Source organism: Salvelinus namaycush, chromosome 12 (assembly GCF_016432855.1).
Source record: "Salvelinus namaycush isolate Seneca chromosome 12, SaNama_1.0, whole genome shotgun sequence".
Lineage (NCBI taxonomy): Eukaryota > Metazoa > Chordata > Actinopteri > Salmoniformes > Salmonidae > Salvelinus > Salvelinus namaycush.
This window is the reverse complement of record NC_052318.1, coordinates 19,519,056-19,531,323: the sequence shown is the minus strand read 5'-3', so window position 1 is coordinate 19,531,323 and position 12,268 is coordinate 19,519,056. Positions and strand designations below refer to the sequence as shown.

Genomic DNA, 12,268 nt, shown 5'->3' with positions numbered 1-12,268 from the left:
GCCAGAGCCCTGCAAAATGACCTCCAGCAGGCCACAAATGTGCATGTGTCAGCATATGGTCTCACAAGGGCTCTGAGGATCTCATCTCGGTACCTAATGGCAGTCAGGCTACCTCTGGCGAGCACATGGAGGGCTGTGCGGCCCCACAAAGAAATGCCACCCCACACCATGACTGACCCACCGCCAAACCGGTCATGCTGGAGGATGTTGCAGGCAGCAGAACGTTCTCCACGGCGTCTCCAGACTCTGTCACGTCTGTCACATGTGCTCATGTGCTCAGTGTGAACCTGCTTTCATCTGTGAAGAGCACAGGGCGCCAGTGGCGAATTTGCCAATATTGGTGTTCTCTGGCAAATGCCAAACGTCCTGCACGGTGTTGGGCTGTAAGCACAACCCCCACCTGTGGACGTCGGGCCCTCATACCACCCTCATGGAGTCTGTTTCTGACCGTTTGAGCAGACACATGCACATTTGTGGCCTGCTGGAGGTCATTTTGCAGGGCTCTGGCAGTGCTACTCCTTGCACAAAGGCGGAAGTAGCGGTCCTGCTGCTGGGTTGTTGCCCTCCTACGACCTCCTCCACGTCTCCTGATGTACTGGCCTGTCTCCTGGTAGCGCCTCCATGCTCTGGACACTGTGGAGGTCTACAATCTTTCTTCTGAGGTCTTGGCTGATTTCTTTTGATTTTCCAATTTAATCAAGCAAAGAGGCACTGATTTTGAAGGTAGGCCTTGAAATACATCCACAGGTACACCTCCAATTGACTCAAATGATGTCAATTAGCCTATCAGAAGCTTCTAAAACCATGATATCATTTTCTGGAATTGTCCAAGCTGTTTGAAGGCACAGTCAACTTAGTGTATGTAAACTTCTTACCCACTGGAATTGTGATACAGTGAATTAATCTGTCTGTAAACAATTGTTGGAAATTTTCTCTTGTGTCATTCACAAAGTAAATGTCCTAACTGACTTGCCAAAACTATAGTTGTTAACAAGAAATTTGTGGAATGGTTGAAAAACGAGTTAACGATTCCAACATAAGTTTATGTAAACTTCCAACTTCAACTGTATATTCTCCATATACATTACTGATCCAAATTATCCAGATAACCCTGAACCACCTCTTGTGATCAGACTGAAAGAGCTAAAAGCTTTCAAGTGTAACAATACTGGTCCAGCTTTCCTTTGACCCACCTTACCCACTTCAGTAATTAGCAAAAACAAGTCCAGGGACATCAAGTTGTGGGGGGAAAAAATGAAACTCATTTATTTTTGGAATGAGATTCTGTTAAAGTGGAAACACCACAAGGTCATTTAAACAACTACAACATAATTATGTAGTCAACCAATTGAACTGAGACTAAAGGAAAATTAAAATGAGCTAAACCAAAACAACTAGCGTCTGACTTGACAATCCTATTTGATTTAGGGATCTCGGGACAATGTAACTAACACCATGTGATGGTCCTATGAAATATGATTACTGTATGTCTTATAGTGCCTGACATGGCAACATGTCCTGCTGTGTTGAGCATGCTAAAGTTCCAAATTAAACAAACCTAGATTCTAAATGACCAACTGCGCAAGAAGCTGCCATGAAAACAACAATGCTGGCGCCTGGCTTGATCGTATTTTAATGGTATGGGGTGCCACACACACGCTGTGCAGCAGTGTACTAACAATACTCATTAGTTTAATGTAGCCTACTTTAACTCCAGACTTCAGTTCCAAGACACTCGTTTTCCCAACTTCATACACAAAACTAATTTACATTACCCATTAATCATTTGATTGAAAAGGCAAAAAAAACACCACCACAGGTTATCCTGTTTTCAAGAACACAAATTCCTTACATGACTAATTATGAAACATAGCCATAGGGATGAAGGCATGCCAGGAGATGGCTACAGATTGTTACACCAGATAATGTGATTTTACCACAGAGTTTTGGTATCCAGTATTGGGAGTTACAGTTTAAGTACCGTTTGGTGTAGCACAGAATTGTAGACCAACCAAGTCACCCACACATGCATCTTCTAAAATGTACGTGTACAACAATGTTTGCGCCGCCATATTTTAAATGGAGAATCTCTCATTGATTGAGACAGGTGGTGCTGCATGTCATGATGACACTCACCTGTCTCGGTCAACGAGAGAAGATTTGAAATATACAAGATGGCGGCGTACACATTGCTGGATTACTTCATGGAGAATTTATTTTAGTAACGGAGCACTTTCTAGATTCAAAACGAACCACCTGCAACTGGACACAGACATTTTAGAAGATACATGTTTGGCCAAATCGAGAATGAAGATGTATAGCCATGTTAAAAAGGGACATTTCTAAAATGTTCAACTTCATATTCATCTTTCCAGCACCACCCCAACACAATAAAACATAAAAGTAGTGTTTCCAATGACATCAACCAATTAGTAGGCAATGCCTACTCATAATTGGTTAAAATCACAATGCACAACAATGTAATCATTGGAAAAACTTTACTACCAAACATACTCACAATTTTCACATATGTTGATGTTGGGGTGGTGCTGGAGATGATGAATATGACATTACCCTTCAAGGTTGGTCGAACATTATCTGTGCTACACCAATCAGTACCTAACCTGTAACTCCCAGTAATGGATACAAGAACCTGGTGTAACAATCTGTAGCTTGCCCAGAGAATGAGCAATCTTCCTGTTAGCAGGATGCTATTCACAACCATTTCCTCCCATGCTTTGGACCTCAGGGGACACACCTGCTGTAGAGTCAAACAGCTTAAGTAAAGGCCGAAAACTCATGTTGAGAAAGTTGTATTACAATAAGTCCGACAGGATAGAGTGTGGGTCTTTATTGTAATGTTTCATAGAACAGGAGAGCTCATTTCGGGTCACAACTTGCAGACTTGTTTACGTGTTGCTGTGCGTTTTGTTGCCAACCTTACTTTACTACCTGACAACTTTACGGTTTTTACTTTTTAATTAATGTTTATATTTTTCCCCTCACTCAACTTTTTTTTCATTCAACTTTTTCACTCCGGCCGCTTTATCTGGACATGGTTCGTCAGGACTTCCAACAGCCGAAGCTAAGTAGTAACATTAACATGATGCCTTCTAATTGCAGTCGCTGTACTCATAATATACAGGAGAACAATCGCCTTACGGCGAGGATAGCTGTGCTGCAAGCCCAGCTTCAGACGCAATCGTTAGGCAAGGGTAATTTCAGTGTAGGAAAGGATGAAACAGCATCTGTGCCACCATTAAGTACAGATAGTAACATTAGTACAAATCCCCTCGCACGGTCCCCGCAGCCGGACAACTTTCTCATGGGTTCTGGAGGGAAATGCTGTAGGAATGCTCAACCGGTGTCGCTCATTCAGCCGACAAACTTTCAACCGGTTTTGCCCATTAACCTCTACTTCCTCAGAAACCCGGGTCCGGGAGCAACCCCACCAGTAAAAAAGCTGACTAGCATAGGCTAGCATAGCGTCACAAGTAAATAGTAGCATCTAAATATCATTAAATCACAAGTCCAAGACACCAGATGAAAGATACACATCTTGGTAATCAAGCCATCATTTCTGATTTTTAAAATGTTTTACAGGGAAGACACAATATGTAAATCTATTAGCTAACCACGTTAGCAAAAGACACCAGTTTTTTTACTCCACCAGTTTTTTACTCCATCAGTAGCTATCACAAATTCGACCAAATAAAGATATAAATAGCCACTAACCAAGAAACAAATTCATCAGATGACAGTCTGATAACATATTTATTGTATAGCATATGTTTTGTTAGAAAAATGTGCATATTTCAGGTATAAATCATAGTTTACCATTGCAGCCACCATCACAACTCGACTAGAATAACTACAGAGAGCAACGTGTATTACCTAATTACTCATCATAAAACATTTCTTAAAAATACACAGCGTACAGCAATTGAAAGACACAGATCTTGTGAATCCAAACAATATTTCAGATTTTCTAAGTGTTTTACAGCGAAAACACAATATAGCGTTATATTAGCTTAGCACAGTAGCAAACCACACAACAGCATTGATTCCAGCCAAACATAGCGATAACGTATTCACCACCAAAATATATTAATTTTCACTAACCTTCTCAGAATTCTTCAGATGACAGTCCTGTAACATCATATTACACAATGCATATAGAGTTTGTTCGAAAATGTGCATATTTAGCGGCACAAATCGTGCTTATACAATGAAAATAGTGTCCAAATACTCAAGCAATCTGTCCGGCGCCATCTTGGAAAGACACCTATTCTTATCGAAAACTATTCATAAACTTGACTAAAAAAATACAGGTTGGACAGCAATTGAAAGACAAATTAGTTCTTAATGCAATCGCTGAATTACATTTTTAAAATTAACGTTACTGTGCAATACAGGGTGCAATACAGGGTGCGATAACGCAAGGCTACACGGCAAATAATGGCATCTTATGCATTTTACTTTTTCAACAGAACAACGAATTATCAGCATAAATAGTTCTTACTATTAGCTGAACTCCCATCAGAATCTTGGGAAAGGTGTCCTTTGGCCAAAAGAATCGTTGCTGGGTTGGAGAATGTTTTCTTCCACGTTGCAATTAGCAGTACACAATGGCATGCGAGAGAGAGATACCCAACTCAATACAACGGCAGAAAATGAAATGCCCGAAAATCGCAATATACTGACATAAACTGATATAAATCGGTTTAAAATAACAAGATTATGATGTCTTTAAAGCCTATATCGAATAAAAACAGAGCCGGATATAACTAGAAGCTAAAACGGGAGCTTCTAAAACGACATCCCAATGTCCTTAGTGCGTCAGCGCGAAGAAGCAAAAGAAGGGACACCTCGATTCCAATCAATTTATAGACTTTCTGAACTGCGTAGAGACTCCATTTCAAGGCCCTCTATTCGCTGACACCCAGGGGAAGGCGTATACAGTGCATCTCAACCAATAGAAGACAGGCAAAGTTATACACAGGTCTGAGAACAGGTTTGGAAAAATCTGCATTCTCAACTCCACATAGAGCAATTTCCCTAAGTCCAGTTCTGTTTCACTTACAGACATAATTCAAACGGTTTTAGAAACTAGAGTGTTTTCTATCCAATAGTAATAATAATATGCATATTGTACGAGCAAGAATTGAGTACGAGGCAGTTTAATTTGGGAACACCAAGAAAAAAATAGTGCTAACAGCTCCCCCTATTGACAAGAAGTTTTAAGCAGCGAGTCGGAGTATGAGGCCGAGCCTTCTCTGGTCTCTACTCCTCCCGTTACGGGGTCTGAGACGCCGAAGCTTCCCACCATTAGCTCTGACAAATTGAAAACCCTAGTCATTGGCGACTCCATTACCCGCAGTATTAGACTTAAAACGAATCATCCAGCGATCATACACTGTTTACCAGGGGGCAGGGCTACCGACGTTAAGGCTAATCTGAAGATGGTGCTGGCTAAAGCTAAAACTGGCGAGTGTAGAGAGTATAGAGATATTGTTATCAACGTCAGCACCAACGATGTTAGGATGAAACAGTCAGAGGTCACCAAGCGCAACATAGCTTCAGCATGTAAATCAGCTAGAAAGATGTGTCGGCATCGAGTAATTGTCTCTGGCCCCCTCCCAGTTAGGGGGAGTGATGAGCTCTACAGCGGAGTCTCAACTCAATCGCTGGTTGAAAACTGTTTTCTGCCCCTCCCAAAAGATAGAAATTGTAGATAATTGGCCCTCTTTCTGGGACTTACCTACAAACAGGACCAAGCCTGAACTGTTGAGGAGTGACGGACTCCATCCTAGCTGGAGGGGTGCTCTCATCTTATCTACCAACATAGACAGGGCTCTAACTCCTCTAGCGCTACAATGAAATAGGGTGCAGGCCAGGCAGCAGGCTGTTAGCCAGCCTGCCAGCTTAGTGGAATCTGCCACTAGCATAGTCAGTGTAGTCAGCTCAGCCATCCCCATTGAGACTGTGTCTGTGCCTCGAACTAGGTTGGGCAAAACTAAAACATGCCGGTGTTCGCCTTAGCAATCTCACTAGAATAAAGACCTCCTCCATTCCTGCCATTATTGAAAGAGATCGTGATACCTCACATCTCAAAATAGGGCTACTTAATGTTAGATCCCTCACTTCAAAGGCAGTTATAGTCAATGAACTAATCACTGATCATAATCTTAATTGGCCTGACTGAAACATGGCTTAAGCCTGATGAATTTACTGTGTTAAATGAGGCCTCACCTCCTGGTTACACTAGTGACCATATCCCCCGTGCATCCCGCAAATGCGGAGGTGTTGCTAACATTTACGATAGCAAATTTCAATTTACAAAAAAAAAAAGACGTTTTCGACTTTTGAGCTTCTAGTCATGAAGTTTATGCAGCCTACTCAATCACTTTTTATAGCTACTGTTTACAGGCATCCTGGGCCATATACAGCATTCCCTGAATGAGTTCTTGTAGTCATAGCAGATAATATTCACATTTTTTGTGATTTTAATACTCACATGGAAAAGTCCACAGACCCACTTCATAAGGCTTTCGGAGCCATCATCGACTCTGTGGGTTTTGTCCAACATGTCTCTGGACCTACTCACTGCCACAGTCATACTCTGGACCTAGTTTTGCCCCATGGAATAAATGTTGTGGATCTTAATGTTTTTCCTCATAATCCTGGACTATCGGACCACCATTTTATTACGTTTGCAATCGCAACAAATAATCTGCTCAGACCCCAACCAAGGAGCATCAAAAGTCGTGCTCTAAATTCTCAGACAACCCAAAGATTCCTTGATGCCCTTCCAGACTCCCTCTGCCCTTAACCTTGCGCAATACCCTAGATGCAGTTGCACCCCTAAAAACTAAAAACATTTGTCATAAGAAACTAGCTCCCTGGTATACAGAAAATACCGAGCTCTGAAACAAGCTTCCAGAAAATTGGAACGGAAATGGCGCCACACCAAAGTGGAAGTCTTCCGACTAGCTTGGAAAGACAGTACCGTGCAGTATCGAAGAGCCCTCACTGCTGCTCGATCATCCTATTTTTCTAACTTAATTGAGGTAAATAAGAACAATCCGAAATTTATTTTTGATACTGTCGCAAAGCTAACTAAAAAGCAGCATTCCCCAAGTGAGGATGGCTTTCACTTCAGCAGTAATAAATTCATGAACTTCTTTGAGGAAAAGATCATGATCATTAGAAAGCAAATTACAGACTCCTCTTTAAATCTGAGTATTCCTCCAAAGAGTCTGCACAACTCTGCCAGGACCTAAGATCAAGGGAGACACTCAAGTGTTTAGTACTATATCTCTTGACACAATGATGAAAATAATCATGGCCTCTAAACCTTCAAGCTGCATACTGGACCCTATTCCAACTAAACTACTGAGAGCGCTGCTTCCTGTCCTTGGCCCGCCTATGTTGAACATAATAAACGGCTCTCTATCCACCGGATGTGAACTCACTAAAAGTGGCAGTAATAAAGCCACTCTTGAAAAAGCCAAACCTTGACCCAGAAAATATAAAAAACTAACGGCCTATATCGAATCTTCCATTCCTCTCAAATTAAAAAAAAAGCTGTTGCACAGCAACTCACTGCCTTCCTGAAGACAAACAATGTATACGAAATGCTTCAGTCTGGTTTTAGACCCCATCATAGCACTGAGACTGCACTTGTGAAGGTGGTAAATGACCCTTTAATGGCGTCAGACCGAGGCTCTGCATCTGTCCTCGTGCTCCTAGACCTTAGTGCTGCTTTTGATACCATCGATCACCACATTCTTTTGGAGAGATTGGAAACCCAAATTGGTCTACACGGACAAGTTCTGGCCTGGTTTAGATCTTATCTGTCGGAAAGATATCAGTTTGTCTCTGAATGGTTTGTCCTCTGACAAATCAATTGTACATTTCGGTGTTCCTCAAGGTTCCGCTTTAGGACCACTATTGTTTTCACTATATATTTTACCTCTTGGGGATGTCATTCGAAAACATAATGTTAACTTTCCCTGCTATGCAGATGACACACAGCTGTACATTTCAATGAAACATGGTGAAGCCCCAAAATTGCCCTCGCTAGAAGCCTGTGTTTCAGACATAAGGAAGTGGATGGCTGCAAACGTTCTACTTTTAAAAACTCTGACAAAACAGAGATGCTTGTTCTAGGTCCCAAGAAACAAAGAGATCTTCTGTTGAATCTGACAATTAATCTTGATGGTTGTAAAGTCATCTCAAATAAAACTGTGAAGGACCTCGGCGTTACTCTGGACCCTGATCTCTCTTTTGACGAACATATCAATACTGTTTCAAGGACAGCTTTTTTGCATCTACATAACATTGCAAACATCTGAAACTTTCTGTCCAAAAATGCAGAAAAATCAATCCATGCTTTTGTCACCTCTAGGTTAGACTACTGCAATGCTCTACTTTCCGGCTACCCGAATAAAGCACTAAATAAACTTCAGTTAGTCAGGATTCTAGTAGCAGTAATTTAGCACTATCACCAAAAAATGTGATCATATTACTCCAGTGCTAGCCTCCCTACACTGGCTTCCTTTTAAGGCAAGGGCTGATTTCAAGGTTTTACTGCTAACCTACAAAGCATTACATGGGCTTGCTCCTACATATCTTTCCGATTTGGACCTGCCGTACACACGTACGCTATGGTCACAAGACGCAGGCCTCCTAATTGTCCCTAGAATTTCTAAGCAAACAGCTGGAGGCAGGGCTTTCTCCTATAGAGCTCCATTTTTATGGAATGGTCTGCCTACCCATGTGAGAGACGCAGACTCGGTCTCAACCTTTAAGTCTTTACTGAAGACTCATCTCTTCAGTAGGTCATATGATTGAGTGTAGTCTGGCCCAGGAGTGTGAAGGTGAACGGAAAGGCTCTGGAGCAACGAACCACCCTTGCTGTCTCTGCCTGGCCGGTTCCCCTCTCTCCACTGGGTTTCTCTGCCTAACCCTATTACAGGGGCTGAGTCACTGGCTTACTGGTGCTCTTCCATGTCGTCACTAGGAGGGGTGCGTCACTTGAGTGGGTTGAGTCACTGACGTGATCTTCCTGTCTGGGTTGGCGCCCCCCCTTGGGTTGTGCCGTGGCGGAGATCTTTGTGGGTTATACTCGGCCTTGTCTCAGGATGGTAAGTTGGTGGTTGATGATATCACTCTAGTGGTGTGGGGGCTGTGCTTTGGCAAAGTGGGTGGGGTTATATCCTGCCTGTTTGGCCCTGTCTGGGGTATCATCGGATGGGGCCACCGTGTCTCCTGACCCCTCCTGTCTCAGCCTCCAGTATTTATGCTGCAGTAGTTTATGTCTCGGGGGGCTAGGGTCAGTCTGTTATATCTGGAGTACTTCTCCTGTTTTATCCGGTGTCCTGTGTGAATTTAAGTATGCTCTCTCTAATTCTCTCTTTCTCTATCTCGGAGGACCTGAGCCCTAGGACCATGCCTCAGGACTACCTGGCATGATGACTCCTTGCTGTCCCCAGTCCACCTGGCCGTGCTGCTGCTCCAGTTTCAACTGTTCTGCCTGCGGCTATGGAACCCTGACCTGTTCACCGGATGTGCTACCTGTCCCAGACCTGCTGTTTTCAACTCTCTAGAGACAGCAGGAGCGGTAGAGATACTCTTAATGATGGGTCTGAAAAGCCAACTGACATTTACTCCTGAGGTGCTGACTTGCTGCACCCTTGACAACTACTGTGATTATTATTATTTGACCATGCTGGTCATTTATGAACATTTTAACATCTTGGCCATGTTCTGTTATAATCTCCACCCGGCACAGCCAGAAGAGGACTGGCCACCCCTCATAGCCTGGTTCCTCTCTAGGTTTCTTCCTAGGTTTTGGCCTTTCTAGGGAGTTTTTCCTAGTCACCGTGCTTCTACACCTGCATTGCTTGCGGTTTGGGGTTTTAGGCTGGGTTTCTGTACAGCACTTTGAGATATATCAGCTGATGTAAGAAGGGCTATATAAATACATTTGATTTGATTTAGCTACCTAGCAGTTTTTTTCTGCACTTCATACTCAAGACAAGAGTGAGGATAGATTGCATTAACCATGTGTCAAGGAATGAGTCCTTGTAATACTCCTTACTATTTGAAATACTATTGGCAAAGGTGAAATAAGCTAAGGGTGAGATTGCCTGCATCAGCACATGTGATTGTTTTGGAAACAAAAGGATATAAACTGAAGGAAGGATATAAACTGAAAGAAGCATAAATATTTGACAAGTGTACAATATTTAGAAAATTGTGTCCAATTCTGAAAACCATAGACAGACTTTTTTTTTTTTTTTTTTTACATGATCAATAACCACAGAATTAGTACCATAATTAGGGTTGCAAAATTCCAGTCAACTTTCCCAAAATTACAAGGATTTCTAGAAAACCTGATTGGAGGATTGCTGGATTTCCTGTTATTCCCTCTTTATTCCAGTTCTTTCAACAAGGATATCTGGGAAAACCTGAGAATGTGGGTAAAGTTACTAGAATTGTGCAACCCTAGTACCATTATCTTATTTTTTAGGTTTAATTTAAGACGTGGTTAAATTGTAAGGGTAATCTCACTAGTATGACCAATACCGTTGATGTTAGAATGCTTGACTGACGAAACACTTTGCTAAACAGTGTAAACCCACTGTTCAGGCAGTGTCTATCCATCTAATAAATAAATTATTCTTCCCTGCCTCAGCGCTCAGAATTATGCATAACACACTTGTTTCAAATCCCATGGAAAACAAACCGGTGTTTCAGATTTAAATCAGAATGTTAAATTGAGTAACATTAATCTTCCACTTCTCCATAATTCAATGATTCATTTTAGTATTACTGGCTATTAGGTCTTGTAGGTTCCTGTCATTCAGAGGCACCAAGAACATTGTTTCTATGTTGTCGGTGTTAGCTCGACAATTTTTGGTTGGTTACAAACACCTTAAAATATCCACAATAAGCTATTGAAAAACAACTACCACGTAAGAGAAGAAAATGCGTTAATTCAAACTCAAAATAACCATTGTCTTACCTGGAAAATACAAGAGAAATGCAAGTGACAGCAAGGTGCCAAATTTCCGCAAAGTATACATCTCCATAGTTCAGTATGCGCCTTCGGTCACCCCACAATCGCTGTTTCCAGTCGTAATGTATACTGTCTTCCCGTTATCTGTGCGCAATTTCACTTTGGGTACTGTGGTGGTCTTTCAATATGCTTCCTTCCGCCAGAGAAAAGACAAGGGGTAGCGCGTTTACAGTAGGCAATGTGACCTCAGCGGCAGTTGACGTGACACAGACTCGCGTTTGGCGTTCAGCATCGGGCGCGAGGAATTATTCCAGTGAACTACTTCGGCAATTGCCCAAGCCTACAAAAATGTCTTCGTCAACTTTCTCTTTTACGCTTTGGGACATTGAATATTTGGATAAAACAGTTGTCATCATGAGAAAGCTCTGCTCTGCCACCTCAACGAGCGACACCTGTGCTCATTAGAAACACCCTCTCGGAATTCCTCGCAGCGCACTACCGGTGCAGCAGTTCTATTTAAGCATTAATGCCCGAGGAGATGTGGTATATGGCCAATATACCACGGCTAAGGGCTTTTCTTGCTCTCGACGCAATGTTGAGTGCCTGGATAAAGCCATTAGCTATGGTATATTGGTCATATATAGCCTATACCACAAACTCCATAGGTGCCTTATTGCTATTATAATATGGTTACCAACTTAATTAAAACAGTAAAAAGTTATTTTTTGTCATACCCATGGTATATGGTCTGAGAACCCCTGGCTTTCAGCCAATCTGCATTCAGGGCTCAAACGACCCAGTTTATAATCCCAAATAGAACTGTGGTACATTGGTACACATGATTGCATATTGCACAGCCTACATATTATGTAAGAGATAAACTCCCATGTTCTGTACATTAACTAGGAAATACATGAAAGACAATGCAGCCAGGGCCGGCTTAATGCAGTGGCTTACCGAGGCTAAAGCCCCTGTGCCCAGGCCTGTGGGGGGCCCAAGAGGCAGCAAAAAATAAACATAAAAAGGAAATATATACAGTATATACAGTGTATTATACAGTATATATTATCTATCTATAATATATATCCTACTGTTCAAAAGTTTGGTGTTACTTATAAATGTCCTTGTTTTTGAAAGAAAAGCAAATGTTTTTATCCATTAAAATAACATCAAATTGATCAGAAGGATTTTTCATGGAATATCTAAATAGGCGTACAGAGGGCCATTATCAGCAACCATCAC

At 42.0% G+C, this 12,268-nt stretch overlaps 1 protein-coding gene across 1 annotated transcript in view; it reads right to left on the bottom strand.

Moving 5' to 3' along the window:
- LOC120056488 (endothelial cell-selective adhesion molecule-like) overlaps nt 1-11,248 on the bottom strand; it is a 75,642-nt gene extending 64,394 nt beyond the window's left edge. The window contains exon 1 of the mRNA XM_039004662.1: nt 11,033-11,248. Within this exon, the coding sequence (XP_038860590.1) occupies nt 11,033-11,099 (67 nt within the window). The 5' untranslated portion in view covers nt 11,100-11,248. The remainder of the gene's footprint in view (nt 1-11,032) is intronic.
- Nucleotides 11,249-12,268: the final 1,020 nt, after the last annotated feature.